Source organism: Balaenoptera musculus, chromosome 1 (assembly GCF_009873245.2).
Source record: "Balaenoptera musculus isolate JJ_BM4_2016_0621 chromosome 1, mBalMus1.pri.v3, whole genome shotgun sequence".
In the NCBI taxonomy this organism is placed as follows: Eukaryota; Metazoa; Chordata; class Mammalia; order Artiodactyla; family Balaenopteridae; genus Balaenoptera; species Balaenoptera musculus.
The window spans coordinates 68,691,480-68,715,450 of record NC_045785.1 but is presented as its reverse complement, the minus strand read 5'-3'; the positions used below and the strand labels follow the sequence as shown (position 1 = coordinate 68,715,450).

Sequence of the window (23,971 nt, the reverse complement as noted above, 5' to 3'; positions counted from 1 at the left end):
TGCTAGCTTTTCAAATACTGCAGCAAAATGCTGGATCAAATAGGTCCTAATTAATCCTAAAGCCATTTACATAATGTTGCACATACTACTCAATCAAAAATGTTTCTAAATCAGCTCCCTGTAATCACCCCTGAGGTTTTATAAAATTGAAGAAATTAACATCATTGCTTTCCTGGAAATATAGGAATACAGGGAATAAGATGGGACTCTGGACTTGCAGTCTCCTGTAGCCCATTAATACATGATAAGTGTGGTATTTGTTGCATGAAAATCATGGGTTGTTGGATATATTTTATAAATATACAATCACCTCATTAAGTCAGATAAATAAGGCAAGACTGCAGTGTTCCACACAAATCCAATAGTGCTGTGCCTTTCTACTCAGCTTCATGTCTTGCTGCCATATTTTGTGCTCAGGATTGGTCAGGACTAAACATGTTCAAAGCCTAAAATTTGACATGGGTATCTTGCCTCCAAAACTGAGAATATATTCAATCCCACTAGAACTTACACTGTTAAAGGAAGATATGAGGTGGCAGAGGTAGTCAAAAGGCAAATCCTGGAAGCCACTGTAAGCCACAGTATTATGGACTGAATGTGTCCCCCCCACAAATTCATATGTTGCAATCCTAATGCCCAATGTGATGGTATTTGGAGATGTGGCCTTTGAGAGGTGATTAAGTCACGAGGTTGGAGCCCTCATGAATGAGATTAGTGCCCTCATCAAAGACCCCATTGAACTCTCTCATTCCTTTTTCCAACTGGGGACCAAGCAAGAAGACTGAACCAGGAAGTGGGCCCTCAACAGACACTGTTGATCTGCCAGCATCTTAATCTTGGACTTCCCAGCCTCCAAAACCTAAGACATAAATTTCTGTTGTTTTTATAAGCCACCCAGTCTATGATATTCTGTTATAGCAGCCTGAACTGGCTAAGACATAGTAAAATGTTTCACTTTACCTATCAGTCAAAAGATTTTAAGTGGGGAAACAATATTAGATTTGCATTTAGAAAAGCTACTCTAGTTTCATGTAAGATAGAGATTTGCAGGAGGCCAGAACACTGGCAGGGAGATAAGTTAAGCAAATGCAGTTATAGGTCAAAGAAATGGTGTTTGAGTAAAAGGTTAATGAATATTGTCAAGTGGTCAAGCAGTTCCTGACTAGCAGCATGGTGGCAGCTGCTAGGTTGGCTTGCTACATTTCCATAGGTTCAGTCAGCAAAAGACAATGAACCTGAATGGATTTTGACAGTTTATTACTTACACAAAGTAAAGCAGAAGCAAGATCAGCATGGTTTCAGCTACCTATGACCCCAGTTCTGCAGAATGACACAGGACTTAAGGCGCCAGATGACAGCACAATTAGTACATTACTCTGCTGTGGAGAAGCCATCTCTAGACTGCAGTTAAGTGGTGGTTTTATAGCCTATGTTGGGGAGCCGGTGGTGAGGTGGGAGGTCCCATGTCTCACCATAAGCAAGGAGATGAATGAGAAACTGCCTTGTGGTAGCCCCTCCTGCTAGACAGGGAGCCCCCTGAAAGGTAGAGAGGTGGATGAGAAACAGTCCTGTGACAGTTCCTCACAGGACTACCTGCCTTGCTATATTACAGACAGGATCACAAGGCATTCACTAAGACCTGGGTCAGACTAAAAATGAAAAAAAAATCCAATTAGAAATGTGCAAAAGGCATGACAGATATTTCATTGAAGAGGACATACAGATGGCAAATAAACACATGAGAAGATGGTCAACATCATTAGTCATTAGGAAAATACAAATTAAAGGCACAATGTGATATGACTACATACCTATCAGAATTGCTAAAATGTTTTAAAAAGCAGTTTATTAGAAATGCATAACAATTATAAATGTGTACGTACCAAGTAATGATTTTAAAATAGATAAAGCAGAATCTTACAGAATTAAAGTGAAATAAAGTCATAATTATAGTTGAGGATTTTAATACCCCTGCCTCCTCAGTAATGGATAGAATACATAAAGGTATATATATATATAAGTATATAAATTATAAGCATATAGAACATCTGAACAACTCTTGCCCAAATTTCTCTTTTGGCTAGCTCGAACCAGAAACAGAAAGGGAAGGGAATTTTGGAAAATATTGTTGAGCTGCGCCAAGATGACACGTTACAAAATCCTGTAATTATTGAGATGGCTGCTAAGAGCAGCAATCAATCAGTTTTTGGGAGCATTCACCTGGAAGCTATATAAAGTTCATCTCAGGTAAGAATATCTTTGAGAAGAAAAGAAGAATTAATTCGTTGGCTCTTACCAAGTATTGATTGAATATTTGCCCCTCAGGTAAACTTGTAGCCTCCATTTTAACTGGCTCCAAAAAACACGATGGGGCCTCCAATTCTGTGAGAATATGGTGATCTTAATTTTTCCCAAAGAGAGGTGATACAAGTTTAATAAGTCAGAGTTTCCTTCCAAGTAGAAGCCAGCCACAGTCTTTGAAAAATCTTAATTTCCAGAGGGTTAGTGAAACATGCTGCAAGACTCACTGTAACCATTGACCTTGAGATCTTAACTGCGTCACCATCTCCCTCCTCCACTTCCCACTCTTTCAGCCAAGCTGGTCTTGGATACCTGCCTAGTAGGATGACACAGACCTTTAGCCCAGAGGGATAACTAAAATGCTCTTAGTTATATTGTCTTTGCTGTGTTATCATTGCTATAAGTGCCCATTTGCCACTATCATTGGGAATGAAAGCACCAGAATCTTGTGGGGCCCATACACGCTCACCCTACCCCGTACTGTGTAACAGCATCCCAACATTTTCCTGGTGATCAGAGTTGATTACTTTCACAAGTATTTATTTTCTGCCCTTTGGACTGTTGACATGAAGAGCTCAAAGTAGTAAAGTGGTAGGCTGCTGCTTCCTGTTCTATGGACACGGTGGCCTTTTTTGTGTCTCTGGAAGAAATATTTCCTCCTTGGAAACCAGGATCTCTAATGTGACAGACGAGTAAACACAAATTCTGTAAGTGGAACACTTGAAGTGATGGTGAGGGGGGCCAGTCATACTTCTAGTTCTTGATTTCCAGACCTGTGCATTTTAACTATTGAAACACTGTACCATATCAAGGCCATTGTTACATATTTGTACCACATCTTAAAGGACAGCACCCTATCCTAACATGATGTTGACCCTAAGTTGGAACATTAGCTAGAGTCCCAATAGGTTATTCACCTGTTCTAATAGGACAACTGCTCCTGGGTGTTTTGTTGTATAGTAGGACTTTTGAGATACTCTCACTTCTTGCTTATCAGTTGCATACAACATTATGTCATTAATAGAGAATATTCAGAGAACTTTTCCAGAAGAATGAAGGCAATTGAAGTCTCTGAAGCCTATACTGTGTTAGAGAGTAAGATTTTTCACATGATCCCAGAGGCAAGACAGCAAGTGTATATCGTTGTCTCTGCCATATAAAAGTGAATTGCTTAGTAATTAGGAAGAATATATGTTAGTATATATCAGATAAGTAATTATATTCTAAGTGTGTAAATATATTTCAGTTAAGGTGTAGGATATACCTTGAAATAGCAGCTACAGTTGAGGTTATTGCATGGCCAATTTTACAGTAATCCACTATCATTACCATAATCAATTTCATTTTATGGTGACCACACAGGTGGAATGAATAGGAAGGGGACCTATACACCTGCATCATTTTAGTGTTTGAGGACAGCAGTAATCTCTGAAATTCCTCCCAGTATATGGTGTTTCTTCTTATTTACCATTGTGGTTGGGCAAGGGAGGAAGGGAAATGGCTAAATTTTTTTTCCGTAATAGTTTCTTACTCCACAGATCAGGAACTAATATGAGGGTCTGCCAGTTCCTAAGTATACCCTAATTAGTGGTATTCTATCTTACTTCTAGAAACACTGAAACAATAGTCACTGCCACAGTGGTCAAGGGACCCAGATTCACATTATAGACTCACTGCCCATTTTGGTGATTATAAAGACCTTAATTCTGGTGATTAAGTGCCACGATCTGGCCTTTACCATTCCAGAATCATCATCCCCATTGACACTAGGAAGTTCTGTTCCGTGGCAGCAGTTCCAACAAACTATTATCAGGCTTTCTATGGATGTTGCATACCCTTATCACCAGTGCATTCCTTATTGCCTTTATGAACAGTCAGATGGTGGTTTTTGGGTATTTTTAGGTAAATCTATTCTAACATTTCCATCTCCTTGAACTTGCAGACCCCTTCCTCAATAATATGCCAAGGAAATCCTGATGTCTTCTCCCAATTTACTGTAGGCTGTCATCATGCTTCAAGAAGCCATACTAACTGTTAGGACTGTTAGGACCATCTCCAGGTGTCCTTACCAAATATTAAAACCTGGTTCATGAGTGAGGACTCTCATGAAAATAAATCTTCCCCTGTCCAGCTTTATAGTCTTTCCCACCTGATCTAACATCCTTAAGATCCACCTCAACACACCGTCCTGTTTCCTGCTGGTACATATTAGTGAGGTTCAACAATTCTTTCCTATAAACCATTTTCTCCTGGGGCAGGCACTATACTTCCTCACTCAGGTTCTGCAGAGACCTGATCGTGATCATCAACCTGGTGGAAATGAGAAGTGATAGGGGCAGATGTTTAGGAGGATAGATGTCACCTTGCAAGTCATTTGCTTCAGATTAGATCTGAGGCATGGTCTCCAAGCTTCTCGTCTCTGGAAAGGGGAGAGGGCTGTTTTTACTAGCTTAGAGTCATTAGGGAAATTTGAGTCTTCAAGATTTTCAGGTTCACCTACGGAAATGTCACCATCCTGGTCTAAGGGTCTCATTCTATTCTATCAGTTCCCTGATTTTGACATACAAATTCCTTTGAAACTGTGCATTCAGTGCTCTGCCGCTCTTACAATTAGGTTCTGGGCCTGATAATTAGAACAATTTGCCTTGCAGTTACAGGAGACAGCATACCTTTCATTGGCAGTTGGCTGGCCTGAGCCTATCACTTGTTTCCCAGGTCTTCTGATGAAGTTAACAGAAGCCAATCCCCTCCACGTTACAATTCATAAAAGTATCATAGCCCTACATGAGCCCTAAATAGAACCACGGCCAACATATATTCTACCATTTCACCTTCTTTCCATATCTCATTCTCATCAGTCAGTAGGTAAAAGCCTCAGTAATGATAATGCCACTACATGCTAGATGTTAACACTGCAATCCTGTTACCAACTGTTTTATCCCAGGTCATCAGAAAACAAAATTTGAGGCAAAGAGCTTGGTGCTACTGTTTGATTAGGTAACACAAGCTAAGGGAGAAGGAATGAGAGATGAGGGAAACACAGCACAGAAAGCTGTGTTATCAAGATAGATAGATAGATAGATAGATAGATAGATAGATAGATAGATAGATCCATCGATCTTAGGAAGCCTTTTGGGGGTAGAGTGTGAATGGAGGAAGGGAAAAAAGATTTATATACCAGCTCCCATCTCTCATTTGTCAAAGGATTGTCCCATGTGACATTAAGTTTCCCATACATCTGTGTTGCTCATATGTGAGAATCCTTTGAGGACGTGTGACATCCCACACCTCAGTGTCAACAGGAAAGCCATAGACCAGGAGGTGAGAGGCATGCAGCAGGGGCTGAGGTGAGACATTGTCAAGTTGCAGCTGCTGTTGTAGCTGGAAGAACAATTTACAGATGAGTATAATAGGAGTCGAAGTAGCGCATAAAAATGTGCCATGGAATCACCACTTTATTATGAGGTTTCATCTCTTTGGTCACAAAATGATCTTCTGAAGTACTAATCTGGCTGATATGTGACTATATCATGAGTTTGAATATAGGTGCAAATGCTATGTTTAAAATAAAAAAGCAATTGGCCATTAGGTGAGACATTTTAAAATAATTGGTGGCTTACTTTTTGCTTGGTCACTGTTGAAGAATTAGGCCACACAACTGCTGTTACCTGCCCACCTGCCTTAAGAGTCAGAGTATCCCCAGCTGGCCTATAAAATGAAAGAACCAATGACCATCTCCAGAGCTGCAGAAGACAAAAAGGCAAGCACAGGTCATGTGTCCATCATGTGCGCATACTATGGCAGTTGTGTCTGATGAGATCCTCTGATGAAGGGTATGATCCTCCTCTGACTAGAAAATGTTGCATCCAGTTTTCTTGAGGACATTAGTCACCAGAATGATCTTGCCCACCCTTCTCCTGCGTCAGCTCATTCCAAACCCAGCCTGGAGTGATGAGAAATGGACACTTTTAACCCTCCTCTTTAGCTGAAGCTCCTCTACTTTCTTTCTCACCAGGTCTCAAGAAGACATGAGGCAAAAACAAGGTTTACTTGGCTTAATCCAACTCTGTATCTCCGTATGATACATCAAATATTTTTAGTGAAAAAAGGAGTTTCAAGCTTACAGAAATAGAAAATAAGGGTTGAAATATTTTTAGTAGAAAAAAGGACTTTCAAGCTTACAGAAATAGAAAATAAGGGTTTAATCAGAACATCATCAGTAGACAACACTCATGATCTGTCAAATGCAATTACATTTATTTTTTTCATTTCTTCAACACAAATCATAGGGAATTTACCATGTACTGGCCTGCACCAGGTGCTGAAGCTCAGAGAGTATCAGTCAGCCTTCACTTATACGGTTACCTGTGGACATCTACACTCAAGTTGTTTTGAGAATTGAGTCTTGTAGATAAGGTGTTGCTTATAAGTTTTTTCTATTATTTCCCATACTCGGCTCCAAACTAGCTGTATGACTTTGAGCAAGTTAATGAACTTCCCTGGACTCATTATCTTCTGTAAAAGAAGCTTAAAATAGTATCAATACTTCTAACATAGGCTTCTGATAAAGTTTAATGTTCAGCAGCATGACTGACACCTAATGTTAGTATTTTCACTCCATCAGGAAGGCTATGGATGCTGCCGTCACCCAGGCAAACAACACATTGTCTCGTTTATAGTCACATGTTTGTGTGGGAAGATCTTCTGGGTCCATTGATATCACTGGTTGGAGAAACAGACATTTCTCTTCTTTCGATTTTCTCTGCAACATGTTATTTTTATTAAAAACTTTGCCTCATTTATTTTAAATGTAGTTTATGAAATACAAACTGAAAAGGATAAAGATATGGGAATCTAAACTAAAAACGCATTTCTCATTTCTTTCTATCCAGGGTTCCCACATACATGCAACACACAACTGTGGGAAACTTAGTGCCCCATGAGACAATCCTTTGACAGATAGAATATGGGCACTTGAGTTGAGTGACAAAAACAAATAGAGTATAAATGGTATAAGAATTCTTAGGGTGAATTTGTGTTTAGAAGTTCACTTGCCTTTCATTAAAGTGGAACAAAAGAGCAGAATGTGTATTGGTGTCAGAACCGAAATAACAGATTTCTTAGGCTATTGGCAATATTATATATTTTAAAAGCATGTAATTTTTAAAAGTTAGACACTTTTTAATCTAACTTAATTGCAATATTTTCTACTTTTTGGGGGTATTCACAGAACCAAAAATTGTATTAGGGTAAGTACTATTTTATCTCAATTAATTATTGTATCTCATTATATTAGTATATATGATAGTTTTTCATAATTCAATATAAAGTATAAAGTATGTAGGCATTTTAATATAAGTATGGCTTTCACCTTTGCATGTGTTCTTCAGAGAAACAAAAGCACATCCATTATTTAAATCTATTCCTTATATTTCATTAAATAGCATTGAACACGCTTGTAATTCTAGAGCTGTATTTTATTTTTCAGAACTTAACTTCCAGAAAGGGAGGGTTTCTAGTTCTCAATATGAAAAGATATTTCTAGTGGACTGCCACAACAGTACTTGGAAAGGATGGGTTGTAAACAAAGAGTAAAATAGAAATCACTGGCACAGAACTAAAATCCAGTCTTATTAGGGTAAGAAAATATGTTCAATTTGAAAACTGAAATTACCTTCCTGTACAAATTTTTTGAGCTTTGGAGAAATAATTAAGTTTCATCATATGTTTTGCTTACTCACACAGAATGTAACTAAGACTGTTATTTTTATTTTTTACTTATTTTTTATGCAGTAGCCTAAATTCCATTTCACACTTTTGCCAGGTAATTCTCAGCTCAAGCCAACCTTGGGCTTGAGGGATTTCTTCTGCTTTGTGCTCAGGGAAACAATAGAGCATAATTTTGAATGCACAGCAGTTCATTACAAGATCAATCTGATTATACCAAAACCATATAACCTCATATTATTTAATCAACTCATTTCATAAGCAGAAAACAAATGAATATAAAAGCAAATAGTTTACTGCTACTTGATATTTACCATAATTAATATAGTTTTCTGGTTTAGCATTTCAAGGATTCATACTACATACATATTCAACAAAGAAAAATATCCTGTTGCATGCTGATGTTGATGTTTCCCATCTTGCTTTAAAATATGTCTTCACACAAAATCCTGCACTGCAGAGAAATATATGAAAATAGCCCCCTCAGTTTTTTCATCATAAAAGCATTATTTGACTTGGGGTAATTTGGAGGATCACAGAGTAATAGTGCTTTATGAAAAGGATGTTTCATATCTCTATCTGCACCTATATCTATATAGAGATATATATCTACAAGAATAGATCCTTCAATAAACCTTTAAAGGAAAGTGTCCAGAGTTTAAGGGTTCAGTATTTCTCTATCACCCATAAGTCTTCCACATGAAATAGGCTGGAGCTCCAACCAAGACTGGGTCTTTAGAGATTACCTCTGGAGTTAATATTCTTCTTCATTTGAATTGCTTTTTCTCCTTCTTCTCTTACATCATCACTCTAAAATGAACTGAAATTGTTCAATAAGCTCATAAACAAACTACTCAGTTTGAACCTAAAGACCACTTCAAATTCCCTTCCCATTTATCAGGGCCAAAATGGTCTAGATTTGCAGCAGTTTGGTGCATACTTACTTAGGGTTCTCAAGAAAAATTGTGTCAATTTTTCTGCACCACTATGCAACATCCAATTTTTTTTTTATCATTTTCCAAGAGTATTGTCTTTTTCATGACAGTATTCCACTTATAAATATTAACTAATTACTAAATCTTCTATTGCCTGGTAGCACATGAGGTCTTGTTGATTTCAGTGATAGGCTGAGGTGAAATCTGCTGATAATGGAACTTTGCAGTATTCCAAATGTGAATGCCAGTTGTAGCCACAAGTGTTGCATATATTTCTTAAGTTTTTCTTCAAAAATTAAATGTAAATTAGATATTTTCCCACCAATCTCTCTGCTGAAGTGCCACAATCAGCAGTTTAGAATTTCCATTGGTTTTCTCAAAAGAGCATATTAATAATGATTTCCTCACCTGCTTATAATTCTCTAAATTATTCTGGAAAGTTCTGTCACTGTAAGCTTGTTTTTTAAAAATATATTTTAAAGTATTTATATGTGTCATTCCGCAACTCTCTCTAGAACTATATAAATTCATACATTGTCATTCACATAACTAGAGTCTTAAAAAATTAAGTTAATATAGAATCCATTTCTCATTTATAATATTTGAGGACATCATTAAAGTTTATGGCTTTTAGAAAGAAAAATATGCATGTGGTTAGTAAATTAAAAATCCTAGAGATGTCAAATTAAAAATAAAACACTTTTTACCTCGTACACTAATTCCAAACATTTTTTTTCTATTTACCACTGTTAAATAGTTACTATAGGCCTCTCCAGAAAAAAATAAAATGTAAATCCTAAATATTGATACTTGCATACATACACACATACACCTCTCTGAATATCCATGTATATCCACGTAATTATCTTCTTTAGCAAATTTGATGAAATAGCTCACTCATGTACATTGTTCTATTCCTTACTTTTTTCGTATACTAACATTTTTTAGAGAGATTTCCTCTCGGCATATATACCACTTCTGTTCCATTATCTATGCCCTTTTATGAATCATATCAGTGGGCTGCCTTACCCTTTGGCTTTAGGTTGGATTTGGCCAGTAAGAGGCATGAGAGGAAATCAGAGGGAAGGAGAAGAGTGAAGATGAGGTATTTAATCTCCCAGACCTCTCTGTGCTTGGTTACCTCAGGCTGGCTCTGCCTCTACACTGCAGGTCACGGCTCCTGACAGGTAATCTTTTGCCTCCAGCTGCCAATAATAATTTCCTTCCCTCATTCCTTCAGGTTTAAGGATGGTAATGACCTCTGCTGTCACTAATCCCATGATCCTGCACCATTTCCACTATCTCCTGAAGTTCCCTTTTTATCTTGCCCATATGTTTGTAAAAGACCCTTGATTATTTCCAATAATTGTTAATTTGAATAAGCTATTTGTTTGCTGTTGTAGTTGTATTTTACAAGGTAAGGATTTGGTTCTTATATGGATGCCCGTGGAGCCTCTAAGAGAGGTTCGAGTATTTAAATAGTATCATTTTGGCAGCTGAATGGAGAACAGATGACAGAGAGAAAGAGTTGGTAGCAGAGAGACCATCGAACGGGATATTATAACAATCCGGATACGAGATGATGGCGGCTCACATGAAGTGGTCAAAGTAGATGTAGGGAAGTGGTTGAATACTAGATACATTTTTTAACAAATCTGATAGGATTTTCTGATGGATTGATTTTAGGATATGAGAGAAAGAGAGCCCCCCCCCCCAAAACTTCAGAGCTTTTGGTCTGAGCAACTTGAAGAATGGAAGTGTCTTCACCAAAATAAAGACGAGTAGATTTTAGGAAAAAAATCAAGAATTTGCATTTGGAAAAATTTTAATTTTTCAATATCAACTAGACAGCTCTATAGGAAAATATAAATCTGGGCTTTCAAGGAGTAAACATGGGAAAAATCAATACAGAGACGGCATTTACTGTAAGAGACTGGATAAAACTGATAACATTTGTAAAATGTGTAAAAAGGGAAGGTGAGAGAACAAAGTCTTGGGACAATGATGTTTTGGGGCAAAGGTTGGAAGAAAAATAAACCCTGGAAAAGTACAAAAGCCAGAAGACAGTGTAGTAAGAGAATAATCGACAGATTTTGAGAAGTACATAAAAAAATTGCTTCGAGAGATAGAATGATGAATTTTGTCAAATGCTGCTTAGAAGACAAGTTACAATTGACCAATGAATCGGGTTGCAAGGAAGTCATTATGGGGCTTGACAAAAATATTGTGATGGCAAGACTTCATTATGAAATGGAAGAAGTAGAAATATAGACAGTAAATGTAGATTACTCTTTCGAGGGATTCTCATCAAGATCAACAAGATCAAAAGGGAACAGAAAAAGGGGAAATTGGATAGTGTCCAAAGGAAGATATATACTTGGTGTTAGAAGAATGTGAAATTTTTCCTATGCATTTTTCTACAATCTTTTTTAAATAAAAAGCAAGGTTTTCAGCTGAGAGTAAAGAGGGGAAGGAGGGTTGAAGTTTTGCAGACACAGAAATATATGTAATAGCCATCTCAGACAGAGGTCAGCAAACATTTGTCCCAAAGAGCCAGATATCAAATACGTTAGGCTTTGTGAAAGATAAAGTCTCTGTCACAGCTACAACTTCTGTGTTACATTGTAAAAGCAGCCACAGACAATACATAAACAAATAAGCATGACTGTGTCAATAAAATTTTATTTATAAAAGCAAGCAGAGATGTATTTGGCTCACAGAAGGTAGCTTGCTGACCCCTGATCTAGAAGAGTGAAAAAAAAAAAGAATGGACAAGAGAAATGCAATAGAGTTTCCAGAAAGCTCTCAAGGCTGCTTTGAGGGTATAATCATAAATATAAAGTGGGACTAGCCAGGATGGAGTGGTTTTTCTTTAATCATGTTCTAGGTGCTTGTGGGCAGAGGTACCTGTGCTAAAGAAAATGTTGAAAAAGACATGCCTCTTTTATCCTTAGTTTCTGCCAAGATGTGAGCTGCTCTAGTCACTTAACCTCCCCTCTCTTTTCATTCCTTTCATCTTGTGCTTTCTTTTGTATGGTTGGACATCCTTCTCCGTTCAGCAGCCTGAGTGATTTTCTTAATCCCTCTCTCGGACCAGTAGTTGCCTGCGTTCTCCCCTTCAGGGTCTCCGCTGCATCATGTGCCATATTCCAAGCATGCCTCCCTAGGCCTTGCAGGAGCCGGATCCTCCCTCCGTTGCCTCATCTTGCAGCTCTTTATTCTCTTGTTATTACCCTCCATGCATTCTGATCCTGTTTCTGTTTCTCGAATGTATCAAAGCTTATTCTGTCCTCTGCTTGGAATGCTCTTCTTCTGAACCTTACCTAAATTCCTGCTCATTTCTCAAGCTCTGTTTAAAATGCCCCTCCCTCTTGGAGGCTTTCCCCAGCCTTATGAATATTCCCCTCCTCCCCCTCCATACCTCCTCCTATCCACACAGCAACCCATTAATTTTTCCTCTAGGACTCTGCCCTTCCCCTTCCCCGGGTTCAACATAATGATGCATTTATACCTGACGTCATTTGTTTAATGTCTAGATGGCCACTGAAGGATGAACCTCATGAGGGCAGAGTCCACGTACAGTTTGTTCCACCAACACACATCCCGGCATAGCCCTTGATATAGTAGATTTGTAATCAGGATTTACTGGTGAATGAATTAAGGAATTCTCTCAGATCTCATGTATTTTATGGTTGAGAGGTAAGCTAGGAGCCCCACTGCTGCTTTCTGTTACTCCTTGCATTGTTCTGCTCAGGCTGCCATGAAAGAATGCCACACCCTGGGTGACTTAAACAACGAGAATTCGTTTTCTCACAGTTCTAGAGGGTGGAAGTCCAAGATCAAGGTGCCAGCCGAGTTGGCTTCTGGTGAGGAATCTCCCCTCAGTATGCAGACAGTATCTTCTTGCTGTGTCCTCACGTGACCTTTTCTCTGCACAGGCTCACACAGAAGGAGGGCTCTGTGTCTCTTCCTCTTATTGTAAGGACACCAGTCCTATCAATAAGGGCTCCAACCACATGACCACATTTTATCTTTCCTTAAAGGCTCTATATCCAAATATTGTCACACGGGGGGTTAGAGCTTCAACATATCAAGTTAGTGGGACACAATTCTGTCCTAATACTCCTCCGCTCTAGACTAGGTCAGGTTCTCTCTTATATGGTCCCATAGTGCCCTGCTACACACCATTACACACTAGTCTATTACACTCCACATCTTACATGTCTGATTCCATGTCTCTCTGCTTGATACTTAAGTTCAGAAGAGCACAATCTGTATCAGTTTTGCTCAACATTCTATCCCAGTTATGCATACTACCTGGCACACAGTAAACACCCAAAACTACTTTTTGAATAGATGAGTGTTTTCTGTATTCAGAGCTTTATCTTACAGAGAAATCCTAATATTTGTGTGCTCCAACTAATTACACTGTCTTATGGGAAATATAATCCTTTGAAGATTTTTCACTTGCTTTCTACAGAGTCAATTTGAAGATAGAAAAACAAATTAAAAATTAAAATACAAAAGGGGGGGCTATAGTTTATGAGTCTTAACACATAGATACAAATGTGATGTGTGAAACTTGTTTGATGTTGATTTGGACAAAACCATAAAACAGACAATCTGGGGACAATAGAAAAAATGTAAACACAGACTGGATACTAGATGATATAAATGATTTTAATTTTGCTAGGTTCATGATAATGGCATCATGATTTTTTTAAGTCCTTACTTATTAGAGATAATGTATTTATTGGAAAATGACATGAGATATAATATCTTGGATTTCAAAAAATATTCCAGGAGAAAAAAGTAGAGAAGAGAGGTAAAATGAGATTAGTAAAGTGTCAATATTTGTTGAAGGTGGGTGATGGAACATAAGGATTCATTTATACTATTCCCTCCCATTTTTATGCTTAAAATTTCTATAATAAAAATTTAAAAAACAGATGAAATGGAAAGAAGTGCTATGCACAAAGTTATTGACTTTTTAAAATTTTTCCATGCAAAAACAAACCTATAATCCTTTAGGGGGATTAATTCAGTTATAGTGATGGTGCAGTATAATGGCAACTGGCCAAAAAAAACTTTGTTATTTTATTTGAACTCACCAAGTCACTGGCAAAACAACTTGTCATCCCTGTCAATATTCAGTATCCTGGGGGACAAAATGGAAGAATTTATGTCCCATATTAAAAATCACATCGTGAACTGAATACATAGAAATGCAACTTGGAAAATTTTGAAAGTATCATCAAGAGTAAATATATAAAGTTTGAAAAATTATGGTGCTTCATATCGATGGTTGAAATAGCATGAAAGGTAGTAAAATCACCCCATTCACTCCTAAAGAGCAATCTGTCTTGAAATCTGTCATGAAGTAGAGGCCTTGTTGAATTTAGGAATTAATTTTTCAAATGACTGAGGTAATTGCAGTAGTAATATTGAGATAAAAAGACTCCTCCTCATGATGTCATATTGGGCCACTTTATATTATTATTTATATTTTGTAGATATGATGTAGAAATGTTCAGAAATGCACTGCCCACAGGGATCTCTTTCATTGTGCCATAAAGATAACTCTTCAAAAATAAACTAGTAACCTGAAAGATGGGTTAAAGGGAAAATAACTCTTACAAAGTGCCCACTTTTTGATATTAACTAATCAAGGGCAATATTCATTCTTTCATTTAACATACAAATAATTTATTTGCATTATAATCTATCAAGTAGAAATTATCCTATAGATAAGTTGAGAACCAGAGTATTTTAGGCAATTTTCCCCAGGTTGCACAGGTAATAAAAGAAGCTCTCTGATTAAAGCCCAGATGTATATGACTCCAAACCTGTTTGCTTAACCACTTGTGTACATTATGTTACTACATTTATGAAACATCCATTGAGCACTGGAGGAGTTATATATGCCCTGGTTTAAGGTTGCAGCTTGAGATTTTAAAAACAGAAAGTTGATCTAGAATTACTGGTTGTTTGTGTAGGTGAAATGTCTCAGTCCTTTGGGGTACTATAACAAAAATACCATAGACTGACAACTTAAACAATAAACATTTATTTCTCACAGTTCTGGAGGCTGAGAAGTCCAGGATCAAGGTGCCAGCAGATTCAGTGTCTGGTGAGGACCTGTTTTCTGATTTGCAGATGGCTACCTTCTCACTGTGTCCTCACATGGCAGAAGGTGCTAGAGAGTCCTCTGGGGTTTCTTGTATAAGGGCACTCATCCCATTCATGAGGGCTCCACCCTCATGACCTAATCATCTCCCAAATGCCGGCCTCCTAACACTGTCACACTGGGCATTAGGATTTCATCATGAATTTAGGAAAAACACAAACATTCAGTTCATAACAGAGTCAGACCTCATAATGATCCACGGTCTGGCTCTTCATTGGAAGGATCATGGAACTATTTTGTCAGGTCCACCAGAGTTAATTAGACTCAGGGATCTGACTGACTGCTTCACAACCACAGACTCAGTATCAACTGGTCCTAAGTTAGGAATTAACTAAAAGATTTCTGCCACACAATATTCCCCAACACCAGTTTACATAACTTTAAATAATGTGAGCAGGGACTCAAGACACAGCCAAATAGCAGTTGCTTCAGGCTGTCTCACCACATATACAGCACAGTTTCCAGACCCTCCCCCACACTACCACCACATAGGCTATGTTTCCTGCAAGAGATAAGGTCAAAGTGGGTGAGGACCACTTCAATATGGAAAAACATACCCCCTCTGGTCCCTGTCTACCATTTGTACTATACTTGCCACAAGATCCCTTTAAGAGTACTTGGGATCTTTAATGAAAGGATATCTAACTATTTAGAAGAAAGATATTGCCACAATCTCTGGACGATTTCCAAGGTTGTATTTATACTGAGCTTCATCTTTCCAGAATGATCAAAACACTCTCCAGTCTTTGTTACAATTTTATAATAAATTGCGCACATTCTTCTAAAATTTTTGATATCACATGAATAAAGAAATGCATGTATGAAGGTGTATATGTTATATATATATTTATATATGTTGGAAAATGTTTGTCTTGCTGTAACGTAAACTATGAACCTTGGTTGATAATCATGTGTCAATATAGGTTCATTGATTGTAACAAATGTACCACTATGGTGTGAGATGTCCATAGCAGGGAAGGTTGTGGGTGTGTGGAAATAGGAAATACATGGAATTCTCTGCACTTTCCACACAATTTTGCTGTGAACTTAAAACTACTCTAAAAAAATTAAGCTTATTAATTTAAAAAAATCTGTCAATGGATTTTATCCTTAAAACACAAATAATTAATTGTTAACATCATTAATGTTTTTTCTTTTTTCCCTGTATTTAATGAACTATTTATGTATATATCTGGTCATAACAGTAAATTAAAATGGAGTTTAAGGCATTTCACCAAATATTTCTCATCTTTTAAAAAGTGAAAGTTAAAATTCATTTTTGTTAAGGTAAACTAACCTATATGTAAATTATACATCTTTCTCATAAGAAAATATTAATTCCTAATCTTGTGTTGGTGACTTTTTGTTTCAGAGATAAATATAAATGTATCGTTCTTTCCAGCATAAAGAAACCACTAAAGGAAATGTTTTCACACTCTTTTCAGCTTTCCTATTGTCTCCATAGATTCTATCCAGATGAACTTGTGTAATTCAGAGCAAACCAATTATTTCAGTCTTTTCATATGCTTATATTTTAGAATCAGATCAGTGAACTGAACTGATTAATGGGGAGGTTCAAAAAGAGATCAAAGTTTTTAACAGATTTTTCAATGAAGAAAATTACCAGTAGGCTAGACAAAAAGGCTAGATTGAATCTAATTATATGAAAAAAATCAAATACAACTGCAGTCAGTTTAAATAATAACACATCTATTAAACTGTAATGCACAGAATACCGTTCTATTTTAGGCTCCTTGAGGATTATTTACAGAAATTAAAATCTTATTTAAACCATTTTGCGCTCAAAAGTACAATGCTTAGGGCTTCCCTGGTGGCGCAGTGGTTGAGAATCTGCCTGCCAATGCAGGGGACATGGGTTCGAGCCCTGGTCTGGGAAGATTCCACATGCCACGGAGCAACTAGGCCCGTGAGCGTCTGGAGCCTGTGCTCCGCAACAAGAGAGGCCGCGATAGTGAGAGGCCCGCGCACCGCGATGAAGAGTGGCCCTCACTTGCCGCAACTAGAGAAAGCCCTCGCACAGAAACAAAGACCCAACAAAGCCATAAATAAATAAATAAATAAATAAAAATTTAAAAAAAAAAGTATGCTTAAAAGAAATATTAACATTATTGAAACTTAAAACATAGAAATTTGAAATGGGTACACCTAAGAGTTGCCCCTCCCCAATTCCAAAATTGACTATTTTCATAAACATTGGTTCATTTATTTTTCTGAATTAATGAACTGAATGTCTCTTTGCCATAACCCCTTACCCCCAATGGGAATTATTAACCTGGGTTAAGGGAGCGGGGGGGGGGGGGGGGGGGGGGGGGGGGGGGGGGGGGGGGGGGGGGGGGGGGTGGTGGGGAGTTGGTGGCCAGGAAGGGAATAGAAGTAAAGTACTTGATTAATTTCTTCTCCGGCCCTTCTTCCCATTTCCACAGGAGAAGAAGGCAAGAATTGTGACTTTGTGTCTAAGCAGAACTAAATTTCAAATAAGTTACATCTCTTGTGATTCTCAGAGCAATATTGGAGACTACAAAGGATGTGAGTCAGTGTGAAGATTCCTGGTGCTGTGTTCAAGTTCTAAAATCTCTGAATATTAGTGAACCCCACAAAAAGAATCCCAGAAGATCTGATGTATAGATTTTTGAGTTATCTCTTAGATTGAAAAGAATATATGTTGTGTATTCATATTTCTTCTGGGTCAAATAACAACTTGATTCCTATTATCCCTGTCCCCACAGAAAACCAGCATCAGAACCAGTGTTGTCTATGAAATGAACAATTTTATAAATTTTCAGTAAATATTTAATATCACAGGTAAGATACTTTATTTTTCATACATCATTTAAGATATTGATTATGCACCTCATATACTTGAATATTATGATTATTATTCTTTATCCATTTAAGGCGCCATTCTTAGGAGTGAGCACAAGGACTTCCTAAATATTTTCCTTATCAACACAGCCAGCTCCAGCCTGTTTTCCAATATCGCAGTAATTTTAACAGCTGAGCTGGCAGCAAGACATGGGCCAGAGCTGCAAGGAAAGTGAGAGCCACAGTCTTTTTAGCGAAAGCTAAAATGTGCTTTTGCATCTCACAATGGTTTTGCAGCTGCCATTCATCTAATCCCAGCAGAATGCCTGTGCCCAATTCAGCTATTTTCTATTTTTATACATAATCTGGTACCTTTTAACAAAATAAACGGGACTTTCTAATAAGGAGCTAACAATTTAATCTTTCTCTAGTGGCTCACCCTACACCTGTGTGTGTTCATCAGAGCTAGGCAAAGTTCTTCTGTAGCTTAAGAAATAATCATTGTCTTAACAAGTATGAAACAAGTATAATCATGGAGACTGCAAACCAAGCAGGGATCTTAGGTTGTCAAGACATCCCTTTTCACACATAGCCAGTGTAACCTTGTTTGGTTGATTTTTAAAATTGATTTATACAATGGAAAAGCCACAAAACTGGTATTTTCTAATACTGGTATGTTGTTCACAATACATTGCTAAAAGAGATCCTGAAAACAAAGTTAAGTGGGAAGGCACTGGATGTGACCAACTGTTGATACATTAAGTTACTTACAAATAGAAAACAATTCAGAATATCTCAAAACACAGTAGCTCCAAATAGTCTACAGAGCTATGCCAATTCCAACAAAAAAGAATGAATATTCACCTGCAAATGTACACATTCATTCTGTACTAAAATATTTTTGGCTAGACATTAGACACACTCCTGAAGGGTGTATTAGTTGTCAGATCATATAGGCCTTATAAAAAGGCTACATCATTGAACTTATATGTTCTTTTAGTTATCTATTGCTGCATAGCCAATTATCTCAAAACTTAGTGCTTAAAACAGAAAACATTTAGAGTTGATTCTCACTATTTACAGTAGTTATATTTTATAAAGTCACTGCAAACACAGAAGTAGTGAATACTGAACCATTGCTCCTGGGGAAACACAGGCTTAGGCTCCTGCAAGCCTCTGGCCACAAACGTTTTATCAACCAATCAATACATAAATTTGTTTTATGTGTATTACTCGTTAAAAACAACTTGTTTAATATATATTGTTGATTCATTAATATTGAACTCATGGCCAACAGCTCTATAATTCATGCCTGAGAGAAGTTTGTCTAACACATGTATTTTCTCCAAAAGGCACATCACAGCCTTCTTGTACTTAGGAACACTAGAGGCACTTCAGCACTTTGCTTGGGGCCATTGTAAACAACGAAATCACCAACAAAAAACACCAAAATGTGAAAAACGCAGCACCAAATAGACAATGAAAAGGACACTTGTTTACAGTATGAGACCTTGTAGAAGATGGCAGAGATCGCCTTGTTTGATCGTAACTGGGAAGAGGCACAATCATTGGGCCACTCAGATTTTTCACTGCTCTGCACATGGCGGTGAATGACTGTAAAAATGCCATGATGTTGATTTTATGGTTATGAACATATTTTAGCAAGTAGGCGAATTTGCAAATAGAGAATCTGTGAATAATGAAGACAGATTGTATTTTTTCAGTCTCTGAGGGACAGGGATCTGAGAATGGCTTAGCTAGCTCTTACTCATTCCTCAGAATTGAATTTATATGACACTTCCTCCTAGAAGCCTGTCCTAGATAAGACTAAGTCCTCTCTTTCTGTCTCTTGTGCCCACTTTTATCATATCACTTGTTAGACTAAGCCGTCATGTCATGGTAACACGTCTTTCTCAATACTCAGTTGTAAGCTCCTTCAGGGCAAGAACTGTGTCTTACTCCTCATTATATTTCCAGCACCTTCCACAAGAGTTGCCTTAATAGGGCTCTCAATAACTCTTGAATAGCTCAATAAATTACAATCTACTTTTAAGTAATGGGGTAGGTAATGTCAACGTGGAAATACTGAAGTACCTCCCAGTGTATTGTGTATTTAATTTTTAGTTATCAATGAAATGAACACATTTGCTTCTTTAAATACTAGCTCTGAGGACTACTTTGCACCAAGCAATTTACAAATATTGTACAAGTATTAATGGATTGAGATAGCTGGGGAAAAAAAAGCTGGTAAAATAACAAATGAATCGTTATTAATTTTAAATCAGTCAAATCTTGCACTGTTGAAAAATTTGCCCAGGTTTTTGTCAAAGACTGTGAGAGCTTTCCCTCCTTGCAAGCTAAAATGTTGGCCTGCCGTAGTTTCATGAAAGGAGAACACAACCACAGCAGGAATAAAAAGGAAGAAATCATTAGAGACAGTGTAACCATTAAAATGACTATAAGTGAATATTTTGAACAACTTTACGCCAATAAATTTGACAACTTAGGTAAATGGACAATTTCATCAGACACATACACACAAAAAATAGACAGTACAAAATACCGATAACTGTAAAGGAAATTAATATCATTTTTTTCCCCACAAAGAACCGTGGACTCAGATAGCTTCACTGTTGAATTCTACCAAGTATTTAAGGAAGAAATAATACCTATTATACACAAACTTTCAGAAATTAGTGGAACAGAGAACACTTCCCAATACATTTTATAAAACCAGAAAAACTTTGTAGTGAAATATTACAAGAAAAAAATCAGACCAATATCTCTCACAAAGATGCAAAAATTCATAACAAAATATTAATGAATTCAATCAATCCATGTATAAAAAGGATAATATGTCATGGCAAATGTAATTTAGCCCAGAAATTTAGTCTAGTGTTTCATTCAAAAATCAATGTAACTCAATACATTAACAGAATAAAAGAGAAAACCATATGACTTTCTTAAGAGGACAAAAAAAAAAAAACAAAAACCAAAAAAGGCAAAATTCAACACCCATTCATGATTTTAAAAAAACAACACATCAAACTAAGAATAGAAAGAAACTTCCCCTTAATCCAAGAAGGGGAATTTAAGAAAAGTCTAATGCTGACATGGCACTTAATAAAATATTGAGCCCTTTTCTCCTGAGATAGGAAAAAGGTCAAGATATTCACTTTTACCACTTCTATTTAGCACTGTATTGAATGTCCAAGCCAGTGCAATAAAGTAAAAATATTTTAAAATAAATTAAAAACCTAAAATCTAAAAATAAGTAAAACTGTCCTTATGTGAAAATGCCACGGTTATGTATAAAACTCTATGTAGTCTACAAAAAAATGGCTAAAATTAATAAGTGAATTGATCAGGATCACAGGATTCAAAATAAATATATAAAAATGATTTGTATTTTTATCTACTAGCATTTCAACGTACTTTACTAAATCCAATGAAATATATGCACAACCTGTATATTGAAAAATAGAATACATTGCCCAAAGGAATTAATGAAGACCCAAAGGGATAGATTTACCATTTTATGTATTGGAAGATTCAGTATTTTCAAGATGTTCCTCCTCTAATTTGCCCCATGGATTCAACACAATCCCTAACAAAATCCTAAAAGGATTTCTAGTAGAAATTCGTGAGAAAATTCTCAAATTCTTATGGAAATGCAAAGAACCTAGAAAATATCTTGAAAAAAAATAGAGTTGAAGAAATTACACGAACTGATTTCAAAATTTACATAACTAAGTGTGATTTTGGTGTAAGATAGAGAGATTCATGAACAGAATAGAGTCTAGAAACAGACTCACATATCTAGCCATTTGATAAATAAATTGGGAAAGAAGAGGTTTTTTTGACAAAAGTTGATTAAACTAAATATCTATATGAAATATGAAAGTAGACCCCAATTTCAAACCATACACAAAGATTAATTTGAGATAAGTCATAGGCCTAAATTGAAAATTCAGAACCGTAAAACTTCTGAAAGGATCCATACTGTAATATCCTAATAACCTTAGAATAAGCAAAGATTTCTTAGTAAGAACAAAAACAAAAAAACAAAACCACACAACTTTTAGCAGAAGTGAAATGGATTAATTGGAAATTTTCTGCTCATGAAAAGATTTCCCTTAAAAATGAAGAGATAAACCAAATGCAAGGAAAAATATTCATGACATTTATATGACAAAAACACATATTCAGATTATATAAAAACTCCTACAATAAACAATAAAATTATGAATAGTCTAATTTTTTTAATGGATAAATTATTACAACAGGCAATTTCCAAAAAAAGATATTCAAGTGAACAAAAAGCACATGAAAAGGCACTCAAAATCATTTGCGATCAGGGACACACAAATTAAAATGAAAACCACAGGGGCGGGAGGCTCCGGTGGCGGGCGACACGTTCCGGGCGCCGGAGGGCGAGGGAGGCCGGGCCGTCTCCAGGGCTATGAGGCCCCCGGGAGGAGAGCCGAGCGATCGTCCAGAAGCAGCCGCACCTCCACGCAGACCTAACAGGATGGCATCTAATATTTTTGGACCCACCGAAGAACCTCAGAACATACCCAAAGGGACCAAGCCCCGTGAGGGGAAAGGAAGTGGTATATTTGACGAATCCACGCCTGTGCAGACTCGACAGCGTCTGAACCCCGCTGGTGGGAAGACCAGTGACATTTTTGGCTCCCCAGTCGCTGCTGCTTCACCCATGGCACACCCAACGAACCCAAGGACCACGTGTTCCTGTGTGAGGGAGAGGACACACCGGACCTCAGAGCCGCGGCCAGCGCCTCCCCCAGACAAGAGCCGGGCGCGCCAGGTGGCCCGGGAGGAGCAGCCCGCGCCCAGCAGCCGGCGCCCGCCATCGGCAGCCGTGAGCCCAGGCTGCGCCCGAGGCCTCGCTCCCACAACAAAGTCCTGAACCCGCCTGGAGGCAAGTCCAGCGTCTCCTTCTACTGAGTCGCTGCTGCATCCCCCAGAGCCAGACAGGAAACTCAAGAGATAGGATTTCAAAACTGTAGTTTCTTTAGCCCGAAAGAGCGGGGTGGGGAGAGGGTCTGCTGGGGGAACACCTGAAGCCGCTGCTCCGGCTCCACTGCCATCATGAGAAGCCCGAGACCTCGCCTCCCGGAAACCAGGGGAGGAAACGTGATGCCTGGTGTGGGAGGAGCTCTTGGGTGGGTGGGAGGGGCTCTCGGGTGGGTGGGCGGGGAGGCGGTGCCAGGCCAGGTGCGCCTGAGGCGTGGGCTCTTCGCGTCCTTGGTGTGTTGGCTAGTTGGGTATCTAGGAATCACTGATACAGTAGCAGAGTTTAAAGCCTTTGAGAGGATGAGTATAATTTTTGTGACTTTCTGTCTGAATTAAAAAAAAAAAAAAAAATCCCACAAGGACTCAGAGGCAAAGAATATACAAATCAATTTTCACTGCAAAGTAAAGGAGCTGTTACAGTGGAGGATTACTGGACTGAATGTCAATATTATGACATAGTATGAGTGTGTTTCATGTTTGGTAATTGCAATCATTGTTGCTTTTGTTGTGGTCATCCATGTACAATGCTTGGTGTCAGTCTATTTATGTCTTGTAAAAATAAAAATAAAATAAAAAAAAAAAATAAAGCCTTTGAGAGAAAACCAAAAACCACGCGTCCGTTGCTATGGGATAGAAGAGCAAGACACACTGAAACCCTAGCAGGGTGGGGAGGCGGGTATCTGGATAGATCCCTGAGGTCCTGACGCCGTTTACCCTTCATGGACACGGTCTCCGTTCCTGCGACTTCGGCCTCAGTGTTTTGCGCTTCAGTTCCACAGATTTTCTTGAAACATCTTCATTGCTTTTCCTCAGCAGCTGTCAACAAAAAACCAAAATGTTGTTCTCAGTCTTACGCTTTATGGAAAGGTTTTGCACCCTGATCTCCCGAGGTGCCCCCCTTCTGCCCTCTCAATCCTTGGCCAGATCTTATGTAGAAATCTCTCCCTTTCATCCAGGAGAG

The 23,971-nt window shown here is 37.8% G+C and overlaps 1 protein-coding gene across 1 annotated transcript; it reads left to right on the top strand.

Annotated features, from left to right (window-relative positions):
* Positions 1–1,308: 1,308 nt before the first annotated feature.
* Positions 1,309–22,941, top strand: LOC118899041 (jupiter microtubule associated homolog 2-like). Its single transcript, XM_036859996.1, is given in 3 exon segments — positions 1,309–1,446; positions 22,361–22,700; positions 22,703–22,941. Coding segments are annotated over 3 exon segments (717 nt in total).
* Positions 22,942–23,971: the final 1,030 nt, after the last annotated feature.